This window comes from Mytilus trossulus, chromosome 1 (assembly GCF_036588685.1).
Source record: "Mytilus trossulus isolate FHL-02 chromosome 1, PNRI_Mtr1.1.1.hap1, whole genome shotgun sequence".
Lineage (NCBI taxonomy): Eukaryota > Metazoa > Mollusca > Bivalvia > Mytilida > Mytilidae > Mytilus > Mytilus trossulus.
Window position 1 is genome coordinate 46,751,033 of NC_086373.1, and position 20,725 is coordinate 46,771,757.

General features: G+C 31.5%; 1 protein-coding gene across 1 annotated transcript in view; it reads right to left on the reverse strand.

Moving 5' to 3' along the window:
- LOC134725741 (leucine-rich repeat serine/threonine-protein kinase 2-like) overlaps positions 1 to 20,725 on the reverse strand; it is a 95,909-nt gene that overhangs the window by 45,396 nt on the left and 29,788 nt on the right. The window contains exons 17-33 of the mRNA XM_063589796.1: positions 18,917 to 19,059; positions 17,855 to 17,969; positions 17,232 to 17,329; positions 16,493 to 16,612; positions 15,205 to 15,316; positions 12,977 to 13,069; positions 12,171 to 12,359; positions 11,324 to 11,503; positions 9,323 to 9,469; positions 8,644 to 8,744; positions 7,163 to 7,277; positions 6,472 to 6,668; positions 4,039 to 4,149; positions 3,183 to 3,322; positions 1,383 to 1,534; positions 803 to 926; positions 363 to 474 (exon numbers count right to left, since the gene is read on the reverse strand). Of these exons, the coding sequence (XP_063445866.1) occupies positions 363 to 474; positions 803 to 926; positions 1,383 to 1,534; positions 3,183 to 3,322; positions 4,039 to 4,149; positions 6,472 to 6,668; positions 7,163 to 7,277; positions 8,644 to 8,744; positions 9,323 to 9,469; positions 11,324 to 11,503; positions 12,171 to 12,359; positions 12,977 to 13,069; positions 15,205 to 15,316; positions 16,493 to 16,612; positions 17,232 to 17,329; positions 17,855 to 17,969; positions 18,917 to 19,059 (2,249 nt within the window). The remainder of the gene's footprint in view (positions 1 to 362; positions 475 to 802; positions 927 to 1,382; positions 1,535 to 3,182; positions 3,323 to 4,038; positions 4,150 to 6,471; positions 6,669 to 7,162; positions 7,278 to 8,643; positions 8,745 to 9,322; positions 9,470 to 11,323; positions 11,504 to 12,170; positions 12,360 to 12,976; positions 13,070 to 15,204; positions 15,317 to 16,492; positions 16,613 to 17,231; positions 17,330 to 17,854; positions 17,970 to 18,916; positions 19,060 to 20,725) is intronic.

Consider the following 20,725-nt stretch of genomic DNA (forward strand, 5'->3'; position numbering starts at 1 on the left):
TATCATAAGGAACATGTGTTATAAGTTTTAAGTTGTTTGGACTTCATAAAAATATCAAACTTTTTCATGAATGTAGGTTCCAATTTCGATGCATTTTAAAAATTAGAAAATAGGTAATGCCTCCATAGAATGTATTCAGGGAGTTTCCTATTTGAGATAATTACTTTAAAGGAATCCAGACAGCCTCTGTATGTGCTGAAGGCACATCTACATTTCTATTAAATAGATCTTTTAATAAATGTTTACAGACTTTGATAAAAAAAATCCAGAGGTTGTTAAATTTTTATCTTTCAAAGTATGTCTTTTAATATTATTAACAGCACATATGAAGTATTTCAATATTCTATTTGATATAGACATACCTTTGTAATTTTGTTCCTTGACAGTTTTATTTCTTGAATGAACTGAGATCTCCATTGAGACGGGGAAGGAAAACTGACAATGTTATTATCACTCAGATCAAGCTTCCTTAAACTGAAAATAAGGTTTAAGTAAAAACTGTGGTAGAAAATAAAATATCAATTAAAACCTTTTTCCCTAATAAAGTTTCATGCTAAAGCATAATATACATAAAAGTTCAGATTTATCTCTGTCAGCTTGAAGAAAAAGCACAAACATTACACATCTTTGGGAACTTTGATTTATGGGATGGGATAAACTTTGCAATCAAGTATTTTTTTTGGTAAATATTTATGTCTTTAAAAAATGCTTCTGAATAACATTCCCATTTATGTACAATATTCTTTGTATTTTTTTTTTAAGATAAAAAAAATGATTTTAAATATATTTTTTAAGTCCTTACTTTTGTAAATCCAAAATAAACTTTGGAATGTAGAGTGGTTCCTTTTCTGTCAATTTGTTTTTCTTTAATTTCAATCTTATTAACTTTGGTAACATTGATGTAATGCCTTGTTTAGGTAGAGATTCTGAAAAATTAAAACAGTTTTAATAGTTAAATAAAGAGATAATAATAGTTGTACATAACTGTATTGTATTCAAATATTACTGATATCAAACAAGATTTCACTGTTACAGTAGATGTTTTCAACTGTAAAACTAAATTGATCTAAGAAAAGATTTAATATTATACCGTTCTAGAGCTTAAATTATACCTTTAAACATATTTATTGTCAGCACTAACATTCCTGTAGATTGAACATTTCACCGTTTTACAATTCTAATGTATCCTAATCAAAACTAACATTTCAATCCACCACAATAATAAAAAAAAAAAAATCAGGAAATTTTCATTGCCTGTAAATCTAAAATTTATTTGTAATTTTGAGCTTTAAAAAAAGATGAAAAGTGTATCTCACACAGTTTTTCTCATGTTTTGTATGAAGTAAATTTTAGTAATGATCTTATTTTAAGCATACATATACCTATTTCATTGTTTTCTAGATCTAAGATTTCTAGTTTACTACTACCATGTAAGAACTCCTCTGGTACAGATTTTATATAGTTACAAGACAACTCTAGAACTTTAAGACCAGGCAACTCTAATGGTTCCTTTGGCAATTCATGAATCTCATTACTAAAATATAAATAATCAATTATAATATTAACTTTCCCAGAATTCTGCTCATTTAAAAACCTTATTCCCGGCTAAGTATATTCCTAGGATTTTGATTGGTTAAAGCATGTTGTTACAAAACTAGCCCCTGAGTGTTGCTAATGCATTAACACGGATGTTGCTACCCATTACATCAGGAAAATTCACATGCTTTTTCCTTAGTTCCATAGTTGTTCCTTATGAAATATCAAATTCTGTAGACTATCCATGATGTCTGTATACTTAGATACTTTATACGCTAACGATTTTCTTCTATTATGTCGATTATTTGCACTCATTATATTTAATGCATCACTATTCTGCCACATTGTCAATGAATGGGACTACTGACCTAGCTATGTAAATGACCCCCATTGACTTCACACCGTCTATGATGTAACTCTCACAACTTTGAGCGCCAAATTCGACCAATTTCACTTTCTCTGTTTTTAGATTAAAAACGTCTTATATTTGTCAACCTTTAGGGTCCTACAAAAGGTAGTACCCTACACCCCCTTATGTCAAAATCCTAAATTTCAATAAAAGATATTCAAACAAGAATGTGCCCCAAGTACATGGATGCCCCACTCGCACTATCATTTTCTATGTTCAGTGGACTGTGAAATTTGGGTAAAAACTCTAATTTGGCATTAAAATTAGAAAGACAATATCATAGGGCACATGTGTACTAAGTTTCAAGTTAATTGGACTTCAACTTCATCAAAAACTACCTTGACCAAAAACTTTAACCTGAAACTTGCACTATTATTTTCTATGTTCAGTGGACTGTGAAATTGGGGTCAAAACTCTAATTTGGCATTAAAAATTAGAAAGATCATATCATAGTACACATGTGTACTAAGATTCAAGTTGATCGGACTTCAACTTCATCAAAAACTACCTTGACCAAAAACTTTAACCTGAAGTGGGACAAAAAGACGAATGGACGAACAGACTAATGGATGAACAGACGAACAGACATACAGACCAGAAAATATAATGCCCCTCTACTATTGTAGGTGAGGTGGGGCATAAAAAATGCAAAAAATGTTACTTTCACGTTAAACTTTGTGGTTGAATTTCTCTAAAAATCGCCAGATTTAGACTAAGACCGGGGATAAATTCGTTATCTACATTCATATCCGTAGATATGGATATTTAAACACCCTGAAGTATCCAAGTACACCCTGTGGCGCAGTATAATTCCAGTAGTTCAAAATTATCATCTTTGGCATGTCTGCACTCAAGCATTAAACCTGCTGCATTTTTTTCACCTGTCCTAAGTCAGATTATTTCGTTGGTTTTCCTGCATACATGCTTGATGGTTTAACTCTCGTCATTTTTCGGGGCCCTATATAGCTTGCTGTTTGGTGTGAGCAAAGGCTTTGTGTTGAAAGCCATATTCTGACCTATAAGGGTTTACTTTTGCAAATTGTGAATTGGATGGAGAGTTGACTCTTTGGCACTCATACCACATCTTCTTATGTACTTCATTAAAATGTTATGGAAAACTGATACTTCAACCTACTGTTAATATTTATAACTATAGGTACTCCATGAATAATGCAAAGAAGTTGCAAAATGTCTAACAGCAAAATACACAAAAAAAATGACATAAATTAAATGTTACCAGTTCAAAAAGAAATGTGTTAAAGCTGGCACACGCTGACAAAACAAAGTTGGTATTTTTGTAATGATGTTACTTGACAAATCTAAGAATTTCAGATTTTCATTTCTCCACATTTCATCACCATTTCCAATTTCATTAATCTAAATTAAAAACCAATTCTTTAAGAAAGTATTTGACTTGTAGTTGTCTCTGTGAATGTAATAAATGTATGAGACTAGAATGCATTTTTGAAATAACATTATCCATATGCTTTAGCTTATTAACTATAAAAAAAAAATGTGTTAAGTTATATGTATATGTCTTAAACTATAATATATAACACTATTACCTTTAAGAGATCCCAAAATGTTTTTATTTCTAAAGTGATTTAATCTTTAGATAACACTATGACAATTTAAGATATTTCAATTTGCTTCATACTCATAACATTGTATGTGTCATGTTGGTAGGTAAATTTATACAATGCTTGATTAAGTGGTTAAAACAAATTAAGATCAGACACAGAGTAGTATTGCTTTTTGCAATAATTTAGTAATTTAAGGCTCTGTGATTTGTAGCTCCTTCAACATAACAACATGTACCTTTGTTGGCTAAAGCAAGGTTTCCTATCTGGTTAAGGCTTTAAACATTTATGAAAAAAACAAAATTTCCTTCTGTATGCAAGCTACAATATTTATCCACTCAAAAAGTTTAGATGTTTTTACATACTTTTCAAAGCTGGAGGGTTTCAAAAATTGAAAAATCTTGAGTATTTAAAACAAAAAATGTAGAACATTAGTAATACAAGGAACATCTATTTGTATCCTATACAAAACAAGACATACATTTGAGTACTGGGTTATCAATGACTACATACCTTATTGTCAGAAAGATCTAAATGCTTGAGTGAGTTACTTTCCAACAAAGACATGGGTATTTTTGTGATTTTGTTGGACTTTGCTTCAAACTGTTTCAAGGTTGGCAAGTTCTATAAAAAATAAAGTTACTGTTACTTCTATAAATAAGAAGGCCATGTAAACATATCGCAATTCCTTGGCAATAATATAATCAAATGAGCTTAAGTGATGTATCAGTTGCATTTTAATACTCTTGCTGTCATTCATAAGTTCTAAGAAAGACTTAATGTAAAGGTGAACAAATTATGTAATCTTGATTGTTTCATCAGTACACCGTATATAGGTACTAACCATGCGGGCACGATCGATTTTGACCTTACATGGTAACGAAAATCATTGTTTTGCTTTATCAATATTCAATGTACATTTCTCAACATTTGAAATTCTTGCTCCCAAATAATTTTTGCATCGATTTTTTCCTGTTCATAAAACAACTTAATATTCTAATAAGAACAATAAACTTGTACATGCGCAAATAGTTGTGAATGTCAACACCAACTTTCAATTTCCATACAGGTGTTGAGACATTTAAATGTTTTATATAAAAAAAACTAATGCAGGAAAAAAGTAATAGTTACCAATCATAAACCTACCTGTGATAACTCATTCCTTGAAACATGGTGAGTTAGGAGCCTGCAATTCAGTGATTAATTCATATCTTAATCATTTGAACTTTGGTGGATTATAAGTTGTTTCATTGGCAATCATACCAGGTCTTATTTTTATATAGTTATCTCATCAACCATGTAAAATTTGATTATAAAAATTAATATTGTATATTCATATTGCACAAAATTCTTTTGATAATTAATTTACTTATATAAACTCCCAAATGAAATTTAATGATTTTTTATTAAGTTATAAGGCCACACCAATTTAATTTCTTGTTCTACGGATTTTTGGACTTCAAAAATTGGGGCGAGCGAGCGATTTGAAAATTTTAATAAAAAAATATTTAATTTGCAAAATTTTGAGGCGAAGCTTAAAAAGTAGAGGCGAGCGATTATAATTTTTTTTTGTAAACATAAAATAGTAGGTTTTGACTATATTAAAACTTGATTTATCACTTGTACCTTGACATTTCTTTAATTTATGAAATATTTTTCCCCTGTTCATGCTGTTCAACAAGAAATAATTTGAATAATTAAATCTGGTCTATGTATGTGTGACTGACAATGAGACAATTCTTCATCCAAGTCATAATCAGGTTCAGAACAACCCCTTAATGTTATGAATATCCCTTTTATGAGGGGTCATTATATAAGTTACATTGTATAATATATTTTTTTTGTAAAAACACTTTAAGTACAAAAGGGCTAATATTTCCCCAAAGAACTATAATATTTGGTATTAAATGGTCAAAACGTGCCCAAGAATTTTGTAATATTCCTGGACTTTAACCATGTTAACACATTTACTTTAACAGTTTAATATTATTCAAAATATGTGGACCCATCCCTCTTTTAGAAAAGTTGTTTAAAATATAATGTATTTCTCCTCTTTTTGAGTAAAACATTCTAAGTTGTCAAAGGATTTGTATAGTAGCACTATACAAATCCTTAGTATTTCTATTTTCTTTTCTACTTCAGTAAACATGGTAAAATGACCCCTTCAAGGCCCCTTGTCTGAGGGAAGGTTGTTCCCAACCTGATAATAACAAACATATATGTCAAAGTACGGCCTTTTACACAGAGCTTTTATCCCGACCAATCAGCAACCTTAAGGGACCACAACTTAGTTTTGTACACAATCCAACGATCTCATTTATATTTCCAAACGGTAAAATACCAATGAACCACATCAACAAACGATAACAACTGAACGACAGGTCCTTGAATAAACCTGGACAGGTGCACAAACCTGCAGCGGGTATGATCGTCACCATACAACCAATCAATATCTAGGACATTATAAAGCTGGCATTTAAGGTAGCGCCTTCCTCATATTAATTGCAGTTGAAGGCAAATCCTTCAGAAGTTCTTTGTACTTAATTTTAACAACGAACATTTTTTATAGGGAATACAAGTTAGGGGGAAAGAAACTAACGTTTTGTTCTGTACTGGTATTTCCGGTTATATATTTATATCGGAGCACTCCAGGTGAAATAAATTGGTTTCATGCTGAAACGAATATTCTCGCAGATATTTACAGTGTTGTGGGGGTAATGATAGGTTTACAATCGTTATATAAAGGCTAGACTGTGATTTTATAAACAAATGTTGCGATCTTTCTATAATATTTACAAAAAAACGGTGCGGGAAATGGACATGATTTCATTTCCGGATGCGGGAAGCGGGAATATAATAAAAATAAAAAAATTCTGTTTTGATAAAAATAGGTGCGGGCGGGTCCGTCGAACAAGGAATCAAATTGGTGTGGCCTAAGTTCCAAACCTTAAATAACTCCTCTGGTAGTGTTTGTAGTTTGTTATAACTCATGCTTATCTTCTGCAGACATGTAAATTTGGCCCAGAATTCTCTGTCACAGTCTGATAGATTCTGTATATCACTGATTTTATTACTAGAAACATCCAGTAAAACAACTTCAATGTTATTATTTAGTACTACACTTGATCTTCTTGATTCATTATCTGCAAAATAGTAAGTAAATTAATAAATTTATATTTTCATGGATTGGTAAATAAATAATGCAAAAGCAGCAAAGAAAATAAAGCTGAGCAAGGGGTCCATTATTTTGCATTATTTAACACCCATCGTATGAATATTGAAATTGTTGCAATTAGTAATCAAAGGTACCAGGCTTATAATTTAATATGCCAGATGCAAGTTTCATTTGAAATGTGACTGCCTCAGATTCTTTAACAGTTCTGACTGATTATTTATTTTGATCATTGATGAATATCATTGTTTTTACATGGGATAGAATTTTAATTCTTTGTAAATACATAAACTTAAATTCTTAGTATCTTCTGTTCAAAAACATCTTTTATTTTAGTAATCAAGCCTTGAAACTTTCAAAAACTGTGCTTTAATTGCTCTTTAGAATTAAAATTATTCTTTCCTCTCTTACAGCACTTTGTTTTGTTCTTCTCCCTGCTTTTTCCTTACAGTTCACAATATTTACCTGAGAACAGAGAGTCAATGCTTGAGTTTCGGCTACCGTCAAGGCATTCATTGATTCTTCTTACAAGACTGTTGTCATTCAAGTCATTTTCATTTCTGACTAAAGGTTGGTAAGGCTGAATAGTAAAATAAAATTTAACTAAATAATTGTCCTCAATCAATGATATCAAAAAAATAGATTAACCAATTTTCTTACAAGTGGTCTATTTGATTTAATTTTTTCAAGAGTAATGCTAGATGTGTTAAAATAATCAGAGCACTCAGTAATTCTACAGATAAAAAAACAGCCTGAATCAACAGGCTTCCCCAAAACATTTTAAATGATTAATATGTACATAAACATCTACCTAAAATGGTTTTGATTTAAAAAAATAAAATAGTTGCACAATGAAATGCCAATTATCAGATTATTTGTCTTAATCCGATGAAACCTGGTTTTATGATAGAAAAATATCACAGGAAATTTTTTTTCTTCAAAACAATCCAAAATCTTGACTTTCTGGATTTTATTATGATGCAGGGTTGTTCCCTCATTCATGTTTAATCAAATCTTTTTATTCATACTACATAAAACCTCTGCTGACACAAATAGTCTCACCTGATGCATGATTTAAAAGTAAGGTCAAGACACAACACTATCAATTATTATAAATCCATCATGTTCCTATTATCATGAATTCAATAACATTACAATGTTGACCTGTATAATATCTGTGATAAAGACCTTATCCAAAAGCTTAAACCTGATATATATCTGACAGATATTGTAACAGATCCACATACCAACTTACATTGATTTGTCATGTACATATAGAATAAAGGACTTTTAGTTTTTGATACTGACTTTATCATGGAAAAATATCAGGCGAGCCAGATCTAAATTTAAAGCACATTTAAATCTTTAAGGAAATAACATAGTGAATTTATTCATTTGAAAGTATTAAAATCATGTAAGCACATCATATGTAGAAAAACTGCCTCAATTGTGTTTGATGACTGTTTACTAAAACTTAAAGATTTTGACAGAGAGAGATAATTTGTATTAATATAAAAAAGAAGATGTGGTATGATTGCCAATGAGACAACTATCCACAAAAGACCAATATGACACAAACATTAACAATTATAGGTCACCGTACGGCCTTCAATATATTGTTATAATTTCTAGTTCTTACCAGTTTAGAATCTACACTTAAGAATAAATTGTTTTATTGTATAGCAATATAATATTTCCCACACAAAGTAACCAAAAATTAGTGTGCAATAAATTCCAATATTGCACTTGTGCAGTAAATTTTTAAAATTCATGACGTCATCAACGACAAAATGTAGTTGTTGCATGCATATTGGGGAATATTGTCCCTCGTAGAACATGTATTGCCCTCGCAAGCTCATGCAATATAAATTTCTACTCGAGATAATATTCCTCAATATTCATGCAATAACCCTATAATATAAGTTTTTCATATTTCTAGTTCTTACCAGTTTAGAATCTACTCCAATGAGATCAAGCTGTTCATAGGAATTGTTCCTACTCATACCAGTTCTTGGTGAAGGACTTCTGGATTTTCTAGACCATGGTACTACAAGCAACATATAGTAATTAATAAGAAATTAATGGGAGATAATTCATTATTGTGAAGTGATACCCAGCCACTAGTCAAGGGAAAGTTAAACCCCTAAACTAATTGAGACCGAGAACAAAATAGGAGGTGCACCTAGGCTTTTAGGAGGAGAGTGGGACATAAATGTGAACTGTATTGCTCATATGATTTGTTAAAGGAATCCTGAAATATTATTCTGATTAACGACAAAATAGAGGTGCACAAAGGAAATTTATGATTAAAATAGTTATAAGGGGTGTAGGAGGAGTTAGTTATCCCGATATGTACTAAATGTTTCACATATTTTTTTCACAGAGTTCAGCAGAAGAAGTTGCAGATACAAAAGCTGAAAGAAGATGGAGAACCCCCCCCCCCCCCCCCCCCCCCCCCCATCACTGTATATTGCCCCTTTAGAAATAGGGTGTACAATAAAGTATATTATCATCATATTTGCTCTATGTAGTTAAGTTAGATAAATAATTGAATATTATGTCTGTTTTCTCTTGAATATTTACTCTGTATCCTTTATGTTTTAGAAAGGCATTATTTCTACTTACCAGAAATTTTCTCTGGAAAATATAGCTTTTCTGTTGATCCTTTATGTCTAGGGTCCGCTGGGTTGTATGGAACATTGGCTCCTGTTAGAGTTGTACATTTCCATTCATCTGCTTCTTGTTCAGAGGATTCAAAGACAGGAAATACAACTGATAAAAACAATGAAAGTGTTACAATACTATTGTAGAGTGGGATGCCCATTTTGCCACATCTTTCCATGTTTTCTACAGTTTATGGTCAGGTCTAAATGTTTTTGAAGTATACTGATATTTCTACAGGAAGATAACTTCAAATGCAAAATATTCTTAAGCTTAAAAACGTGTTTGTTTGAAAAAAATCATCTGAAAAGTTAGATTAAAGGGTGCTTGAAATTTCCTGATGTTTTGTCAATGGGGGACACATATTCGCCGTTTTTACACATCTTTTTGAAACCAAATAACCGCAGCTTTTAACAATTTTTATCAAATCAATTGCATTATAGATGATTAGCAGATTTTTCAAATGTGTAAAGAATTCAAAGTTAGGGCATTCAGTCAAATATTTACTTAGAAATACTTCTTTGAAATCATATTTTTTATTCAGGAAATTGTCCGAAAATTGTTGTCCGTTTTTCGGTCATTTTCGGTAGGACGCAATTTTGTTTCAGTTTAAAAAAATATCATATTTGTTATAAAAATATAATTTACCGGTACATTTCTTCCATTTCAACCATCCTTTGAAGTTTTTACACCTCAAAATCCTAAAACGGCAAAATTGTGTCCCCGGCGAAAATGAGCACCCCACTCTAGTAGGAACAATTCTGCTGGAGATTCGGGGAATCGGACCACAGCTAATTCTACTTTGTAAACTGATGCATACGGAACGACAGATGCCAAATTTGATGTGCTATAATATATCTAAGTTAATGAAAACCAAAAACTGAAAACAATATATAATTTAATCAACCAAATACAACTTTTATCATGATATGCCAAAAGTAAGTAGAAATGGAGCATTCAATGACTTAAAACTACCCGTACTAAGGAGGCATGTAGCAAATGCACTAACCTAAAGAACGGTTGGAAAGCTTGGCTTTCCTTGGGTGGACTGAATGTCAGTACTCAGAGCATTCAAAGTAAGAATCTTCAACGAGTTCTATAAAATATATAAGTTTCTCACAAAAGGTAACCAAAGATTTTGCAGCTATGCTAATATTCAACTTTACAATATGAATAAATATCTTTAACCAATGATTTCAAATAGCAAAATTTAACAAATATATACCGAATAAGCTTCATCTAAATCATCAAATTAAGAAATATGAAATTTATAGTTTTAAAGAAGGGAAATAATAATAACACAAAAATCCTAACTGCCTTACTATAATAAACAGCATTAAATATTTGGCCCTGTTAATTCACAACAACAACAAAAACATTACTTTATGTTATTACTAATCATATATTTCAACATCATAAGAAAGGCTTTCTATAGATGTGAAAATAAACCTTCATGACAAATTTTTTTGTGGCTTCCCTAAATTGACATGATAAACAAGATCTATTATATTTTTAAGAAAAATTAGGGAATTGTAAAAAACATTTTGGCTATTTTTACCTAGAGAACAAAAGTTGCTAAAATATTTATGTTGCCTTTGAATAGATAAACACTTACTGTTGTTAATGGTGTGCTCTTTATTATTTTTTAGCATGAACATGTCAAATCATCAAGATTTTGCATATTTTTAAACATATTTGATTTTAAGCCCAAATGATACCTTTCACTTTGTTATTTATTCAGGTAAGTTGCAACTGGTGAGTGCCGTTTAATCATGAACATGCATGCCTTTTTTTCGGTTTGCAAGCAAAACAAGTAAGCTAGGAATCAAGGTGTTGTAATTCAAAAATGTCCAAGGATAGGGAAAGTTTCACAAAATGGTGCATTTGATCATAAAACCTGCAACCCCAATATGTCAATATCCCAAATTTGATTTAAAGAATAATCATTGTCATGTATAAGTTTACCTTCACTAGGATTTTCAAAATCTTCTGTTAGATTACGATCCAACCACTCTCTGCTGGTTCTGGGGCTCATTATGGGTGACAATTGATTAAATGCAGGTAGCTGTTTTCCCTTCAACTTCAGCATACTATCAGAATTTGATCTAGCTATCTTCATTATAATTGGCTCCGTCTTTACTATTACTAAAGAAGAGAAGAAAAAAAATACATCACATTAGACATGAGTGGCCCTTTATAGCTTGCTATTATGTGTGAGCCAAGTTCCATGTTGAAGGCTTTAATTGACATATAATGGTTTACATTTTACACATTGTGACTTGGATGGAAAACTGTCTCATTAACACTCATAGGCGGTCTCATTCTGGGGGTCTGAAACCGGGATATTGCTTATGTTTAGTGAGAATCCTGTATCTCGCTTCTAGTTGCCATAACAGTGCATGTAATTTCCTGTGTCCTGTCGGACTGTGTTTCCTGTTTTTACGCTTGATTATTTTACTTTCATGTGTGTTGCTTAAAAAAACTCCCCCATTTCGGCGCCATGCATAGACCAAAATGAGACCCACCTCATACCAAATCTTCCTTCTTCTATATATGTATCAGTCATTCTGACAGAACAGATTTCTACCCATATTATGTTTCATCTTATTGCTGAATTGCTGTCTTATTAACTTTTATGGTCTCATTACCTTTAAAGAATTTTTGAATTAGTAAATAAATCTTTTAGACAGTATATATTAAGATTGCATTTCAAGCATTCAAAACAATCTTAATGTCAACTTTTCTCAAATAACATAAAAAAGCAAGTGAAAATATTTTTTAGGATGAACAAATTATTATCTAGATTACATACCTTGATCTGGACTTTCAGATTCATTTTCCTTTAAAATAACTGCAGAATCTGATTTTATCTTGTATCTAAAGAACTTATGCCTTCCAAATGTTTTCATCATGTCAGAATCACTCTTAGTATATGCTAGAAGTCTATGATTTTTTCTGTCATGACTATTTTTTATTCTGTAGGCCAAGTGCTTGCTCAAATCTAGAATGCAAATGTTAGTTTTTGTTTGTTTATTGTAATAATAAATTAAGGTGTTCTAGTAATCAGTGGTTGCTTTTAGTTGAATCTTTTCAAGTCTATTAATTGATCACATTATTTTTATCTACTTATTGCATCATGATCAATGAGTTCAGACAGTGATTTCTTATAGAATACTAAAAATACAAACCTCAAATGATTTTTTTTTCATGAAAAGACTGATCAAATTAAATAGATAAGTTGATAAAGACAATAGCACTAAGGAACCAACTGACTACAAGGTTTTAAAAATTATTCCTGTTGACTTAATAACATTAAGCATAAGAATTTTAAATGCATATTCCCGTAATGTAAAATTATAAGAATTCTTAAAATTTTCTAAAGGTGCTGTAAAAAATTTCTGAAGGTATTTCAAACATTTTTATAACAATTTATAGTAAAGTTGTTGCTACCTGCTAGCACGTAGGTGCAGTGGCATACTTTGGTCAGATTTTTTTTTGTATTTCATGAAACCCATTTCTTATTTTCACAATCTATTTTTTTGTGAATTGAATCAATATAAAATATTAATACAGCGAAAATTCTAAGAACAGGAAGCTCATATTTTCATTTCGATTTACCTGAATCATTTCTTATCAATTTGGCAAAAGCAACAGTCAACCAATCTGCCTTTAATGTTTCTAATCCTAGATTGTTCCACAATGCCTGCTTCCCTACAAGATAAATAGTTATAATTTATTTCATGACTGTAAAAGAATAGAATATTTGAAATTAACTGTTGATCAACATTTCAGCAGCATAATTTTTATTTTTAGGTCACAAAATGACACTCAAACACCAATAAAACTGACAACACCATGGCTAAAAAATAAAAAGACAAACAGCACACACAAAACTAGAGGCTCTCAACAGCCTGTGTCGCTCACCTGTTACTGTATTTACTGATGTCGGTCATCTTGGTTGGTAGGTGACATCATTATACACTTTTTTTTAAATAGATACCCTAGTAATGATTGTGGCCAAGTTTGTTTAAATTTGGCCCATAGTTTCAGAAAAGAAGATTTTTGTACAAGTTACAAAAATGACGAAAAGTTGTTCAATATTGACTATAAAGGGCAATAACTCCTAAAGGGGTCCTCTAACAATTTTGATCATGTTGACTTATTTGTAGATCTTACTTTGCTGAACAGTATTGCTGTTTACAGTTTATCTCTATCTATAATAGTATTCAAGATAATAACCAAAAACTGCAAAATTTCCTTAAAATTAACAATTTTAGGGCAGCAACCCAACAACAAGTGTCAGATTCATCTGAAAATTTGTGAGGGGAAAGATCTTATTCTGATGGACATTTGAATCTTGAAAGATTTGCCGTAAATGTCTTAGTTTCAAAGATATAATTCAAAAACTGCATTTTACCGCTATGTTCTAATTTTAGCCATGTCGGCCATTTTGTTTGGTAGGCAGGGTCATTGGACACATTTTTTAAACTGTATACCACAATGATAATTGTGGCCAAGTTTGGTTAAATTTGGCCATGTAGTTTCAGAGAAGAAGATTTTTGTACAAGTTACAAAAAATAACAAAAGTTGTTAAAAATTGATTATAAAGGGCAATAACTCCTTAAGGGAATGACTGACAATTTTGGTCATGTTGACTTATTTGTAGGTCTTACTTTGCTGAACATTATTGCTGTTTACAGTTTATCTCTATCTATAATAGTATTCAAGATAATAGCCAAAAAATGCAAAATTTCCTTAAAATAACCAATTCAGGGGCAGCAACCCAACAACAAGTTGTCCCATTCGTCTGAAAATTTCAGGGCAGATAGATCTTGAACTGATCAACAATTTTACCCCTGTCAGATTTGCTCTAAATGTTTTGGTTTCAAAGATATAAGCCAAAATATACATTTTACCCCTGTGTTCTATTTTTAGCCATGGCGGCCATCTTGGTTGGATGGCCAGGTCACCGGACACATTTTTAAAACTAGATACCCCAAGGATGATTGTGGCCAAGTTTGGTTAAATTTGGCCCAGCAGTTTCAGAGGAGAAGATTTTTGTAAAAGTTTACGGACGACGGACGCAGGATGACGGACGCCAAGTGATGAGAAAAGCTCACTTGACCTTTCAGGTCAGGTGAGCTAAAAACACAACATAAAAAAACTAAAGACTGAACAACACAATCTCAACCAAAAACTGGGGGTGGTCTCAGGTGACACTAGGTGATTCTAAACACGGATTTTTTTGTTGGAACACATCATTGCACCATTGTAACTCCTTCAAACAAACCCGACTTATTAAATTTGGAAACATGATTTATTTAACAGCTTTCACTTTATCACATTTTAAAAGAACTCTTTATAATGTCTGTCATTTGTATGCATGATGAATACCTAAGAATTCTTGTTCAAATTATTATTGCCCATGAATTTAAAATTCTCAGTAGGTTTAAGTTACCTCACTACATTTTTAAGCATCTGTTATCCTTAAAACTTTGCTGTTTATCAAAATACGATGCAACAGCACTCTAAAATAAACTGTAAAATCAGTAGGAAAGTGCATGTCACATCATATCAGAAAGGGATTTAAATTTCTGTGTTGATACGCTTGGTGGATGTTGCATGCATAGCAGGAGACACTTACCCTGTCAACGTCCTGACTTTCTTCAGCAGGAGACACTTACCCTGTCAACGTCCAGAGTCTCTTCCTTCTAGTGTTCATGAGATTTTCGCCTTTATTGTTACTTTGATTTGTCTAGCCTTTATCAACTTACTAGATTGAAACAAGAGGAAACTACTGCTGCCTTAATTTTACAACTTTTCCAAATATCCAGTATCCTATTTACCTGACCTGTCACCTATACACCCCAATATATGACCTGTTATAACATTTGAAACAATAGTGTCTTGTCCAACCTCTAAACTCAGCTTCAGTGGCTTGTGAAGATTGCTGATGTCCTATATTAAATATATAAATGCATAAAGCATAAAGCATTATATTATTATAACCAATTCATTTTTTTAGTAACAAAATAAATATAACTCATGTTGGTTCAGGTACAAATGTATCTGATTCTGAATGTAGCAAATAATAAAATCTAGAGACTCAAAAGAAATGTCAATGTACATGAATAACAAAAAGGTGAGTAACACAAATAGATATGGATAAAGTGTAATAATCATTTGATCATGCAAAGGACATCATGAAATCAGCAAATACTGTAAAGCCCCCTGAGTTTTATATGTTTGATATTGTCCTTGCTTGTTCTTTTCTTAAGTTTTTATTTAAGATCAACTAGGCCAAGCTAGCAAAAATATGGTAATATTTGTCATTTAAGTGAAATAACTCCTATAGAAGTTGTCTGACAGTTTGGATATAGACAGAGAAAAGCTAAATATGACATTCTGAATAATTCTACGCCATCAAATTTTCTCTCATCATATGGGTTTTCAAGATAATAAGACAAAACTGGAATTTTACCACTCTGTTCTATTTTTAGTCATGTTGATTGACATGCAGTACACAATTTTTAATTAGATATTCCAATGATGATTGTGGTCAATTTTGGTCCAAACTAGCCTTTTGGTTTCTGAGGAGGAGATTTAAACAAGAATGTGTTCAAAGTACACAGATGCCCCACTCACACTTTCCTTTCCCATGTTTCATGGACCGTGAAATTGGGTAATAATCTAATTTGGCATTAAAATTAGAAAATATAATACTATAGGGAACATATGTACTAAGTTTTAAGTTGATTGGACTTCAATTTCATCAAAAACTACCTTGACCAAAAACTTTAACCTGAAACTCCCACTTTCATTTTCTATGTTTAGTGGACCGTTAAATTGGGGTCAAAAGTCTAATTTGGCTTTAAAATTAGAAAGATCATATCATAAGCAACAATTGTACAAAGTTTCAAGTTGATTGGACTTCAGCTTCATCAAAAACTACCTTGACCAAAAACTTTAACCTGAACGAATGCACAGATGGACCGACAAAGGAACGAACGGAGCAACAGACCAGAAAACATAATGCCCCTCTACTATAGTAGGTGGGGCATAAAAAGTAGTGCCTGTTTGTGTATGAGGTAAAATTTGGGATTGAAATTGCAGAACTTGATATCTAAAACTTACATGTTTAAGAAAGAGCCTGACAAGATCTTCATCCTGATTTATCACAGCATGACAAAGTGGTGTAGTCTCTCCATCAGTGTAATTAACATCTGCTCCTAATTCCAACAAACATTCAGCTCCCTACAAAATAAAAGTAGTACCCTTTATTTTACTTACAAGTTTTATCATATTAGCTCATCTTACATTCAGATTAATTACACCACTTCCCTCATATATTACAATCCAACAATATCTCTAAAAAATAAACAAGACCAATTTGTTGCTGTTCCACATCAACTACAGTACAAACATGTAGTTTTCATGGAAAAAATCTTGAGGAAAACTTTTAATGATACTCATTTGAGTCAAATGAGGTTATTTAATAATTTTGTACAATTTTTTAACATTTACATAAATAAGCATATCATATAAAGTTACAGGGGTAGGACCAAACCTACCAAATATTATCAGAACCAATCTAAATTTGAACTTAGATATCTAATATAAAAAAACACTGATGTTTGAAAAATAAATTAAAACCAATTGTTGACTCTGGCATCACCTTCATGTCTTTTGTCACAGGAGAGACAAAAATTGGCAACAATAATATTTGATAGTGCAGATGCAGTGAAAAACTCAAGTCTATATTATGAAGAGTTGCAGTGCCAAAGGTCAGACAATAATCCAACATATAAACAAAAACAACAAAATATACAATGATAATTTAGTCTGGGGGGAGTGAGTGGCTCTTAAAACTTACCACCAATACTCCTTTAGTGCAACTGCACAACATCTTGGATTTTAAATCTGGTGTCAGTCCCATCACATATAAACATTCACAGATCAAATCCTTTATCTCTGAAAAAGAAATATTTTTTTAATCAATTATCAGGTATCAAAGAATCTTCCTGTAACAAAACATTTCACAAATTGGTATGGAAATGCTGCATCTTTAACTGTTGATGCTTGAAAGCTTGAAGTGGTTGATCACTCACAACCAATTTAATCATGCCACATCCTTTAAATGCCTGTCCCAAGTCAGGAGACCCTGTTGGTGTTGTTCATTACTGGCTGCCATATTTGCTTTCAATTTATTTTTTGTCATAAATCTGACTGTTTCATTTTTTTGTTTCACATTTTCATGTCAGGTTCTTTTATAGCTGGATAATATAGTATGGTTTTGCTCATTGTTAAAGGCTGTAAGGTGACTTACATATGGTCATTCAGCCTCTGGTAGAGAGTTTGCTTGTTACCAAGCGAGTATAAACATCTCCTTATCTTGATATATATTCATACATGATCAGCATAAGCCTACTGACAATTTTCCTGGGTTTTTGTCCTCAAAAATTCATTCATTGTGAACAACAAACTTAATGCACTAACCTGCATCTTCATCTGATTCCAGTAAATTAAACAATATCTGATGACAACCTTTCTCTACCAAACAGTCACTTATTTCTTTTCCTGTTTCAGCTAGAATTTGTAGAGCTACACAAGCCTGCAATGTAATTGTAATATGATATCAAATATAGAAATGCATATCTACCAGACATCATATGTTTTTTTCAAATTTTTATTAGTTACCATCTCTGTCAAAGAAGTAGGTTCTGTAAGACCCCTTTTGGGCAAAAAATATAGCAGTTTTACAAAATTGTGAAAAGTAATCTTCTGGCGATTTATTGGAAAGTAGAATGCTTCAGCTTCATAAATATGGGCTGTTTGTGACTATACAATACAAAAATATCGGGTATTAGCATAATAAAGTCATGCTAAATTACTGAAATCTTCACAATTTAAGCATTTTAGCTAAATTTTAGACGGTTTCTGCCTAATATGAAAGTGGCCACATTCGTTTTCATTCATGATATTGAAATATAAGTTGTATTTGATGATAATACATAACATATATAAAGGTTGAGGATGAACAGGGATGCTGCCACTTTCATTTTTGACAAAAACCATCTGAAAAGTGACGTTTTTTGGCATATTTGGTAGATTTTTCATATTTAAGGTTCAATCAGAGCGTTTATAATGACTAAATCAGTCAAAATCTTTCACATATACGAATTGAATCAATTGAAATAGACACTTAAGTGTTTAAAAAGTGTCCAAAATTTTTCTTTAGATGAACCTGAAATATGAGGCCAAAATCGGCCATAACCAGACCTACTCCTTTGTAAAACATTGTAAGACTAATCAAAGTTCATGCTATAATCAGGAAAACTTCAATATAAGTTTGAAATACTGTATATTAGGAAATTTTCTTGATTTACAAATTGAATCTAAATATGTGCCATCTGGAATTCATTTATACTTTTAGATATAAACTACATATTTGAATGCAGTCATATCTATAGAGTCCATGGTGCATGAGCTAAGGTACATTCCCCGATGGACAAAAATATACCATAATATATCATTTATAGGAGTTAGAAATGGAAATACCTCTTTCAAAACACCATTATTATCTGAATGTGTAACTAAAGATTTGTATAAAGTATCAGCTAGACCAGAACATATCTCTCTGTCTCTACACATCTTCTTGTCAGCTAGCAGCTGTATCAGTATTAATCCTTTCTTCTGTAAATCTACAAAAAATATAGTTGTTGCATAAAGAAACTTTTATACATATCATTTACATGTATAATAACAACATATGCATACGACTGAAATATGTATCTTGCTTGCTAGTCTTTATTCTTACTCCTAAATGCCATACCCTAGGAGAATCAGTAAATTTATATATAAAGTACTGTAAATTCAGAAATTATTTCATGCATTTATTATTGCGATGGCAAAACATGTAAACTTAAAAACAAGTACTAAGCAGTAACTAAGTAGTGGTGTTGTCCTTCATATCAATTATTTCTGCCTTTTTTAAACAGTGAATACCTATAGATTTTTAACCCTACTAAACAATCACCACTCTAGTTGTTGGTTCACCATATGCAACTACATTTATATTGATACGTGTTAAAAATTTAAAGAAATACGATTCAGTATGAACACTTTAGTGAAACAGCAAGCTGCTGCTACTGCTCACTAATGATGCTCGCCCAAATTTTTGACGGTTAACAGGAAGTTAATGAGTGATGAATCTTGATATGCATCACAAAATAAAGATGACTTATATAAACCCTGAAACCAAAGGAGTAGTGGCAATAAGGTCCTTATTTGGCCCAAAAATTACTGCAAATTAAAAATTATAATACATATTTTTAAAATACTGTACAGTATCTAAGGTACAAGGTATTCAGAAAAACAAAACAATCTTAAACATTGAACAAGTTACCATGGCAGCAAATCATGACTTAACTTTTAATTTGTAATATTTCGTGATTTTCCATAATTTTTCATCAAATTTTAAAGTATATTTTAGATTGTCCAAAGTACACAGATGCCCCACTCGCACTATAATTTTCCATGTTCAATGGACCTTGAAATTGGGTAAAAAGTCTAATGTGGCATTAAAATTAGAAAGATCATACCATAGGGAACATGTGTATTAAGGCCACGTTTTTTTAATTTGTTGGTTTACAGATTTTCCCCATGAACAAGAAAAACAAATTCGTGTAGCTCTTAATCAATTCCAGAAAAATTCAATAACGAAAACTGATAAAGAAAAAAATGTAATAAACGTCGTACGAAAATAAGTTTCATCACACGTGTCAAAAACGTAATAGACTCGTCCACGGAAAAAACGAGAATATCGGGTTAATCTAGTGTCATGCATTCCCGTTTTTAATCCAAATGGACGATATCTTTTTTTTATTATCCATGAAACAAGAAAATTCTAAATGACTTGTTGATATTCAGAACTTTTACTTCCAATGTGCTTTCCACCTGTCCACATTTGGACAAGTCTATTTCTATGAGATTATGCATCTTACAGAATGATGACAAATAAGGAAAACGAACTTATTGTGTAATGGGTTTTAAACACAGATTACGTTTCGCAAAATTATTTGCGTAAACGACGTTTCAAGGTCAGTTAATATTGATTTGTCTATTTTTAGAAACGTAAACTGGAATTTTTATTTTTTCACAACAGAGAGTGTTATCAATATTTTGTTAGTGATTCATGCATTTCATTTCATAAAAAAAGAAGAATTTAATTATTTTTCAGGGATAATGTATTTGTTTGGGTCGGCGGGTATAAAAAAGCATGAAAAGTCAATTTTATTTTTATTCTAGGAATCGGCAAAATCGGGTCGGCAGATCCTTAAACCAACAAATTAAAAAATCCTGGCCTAA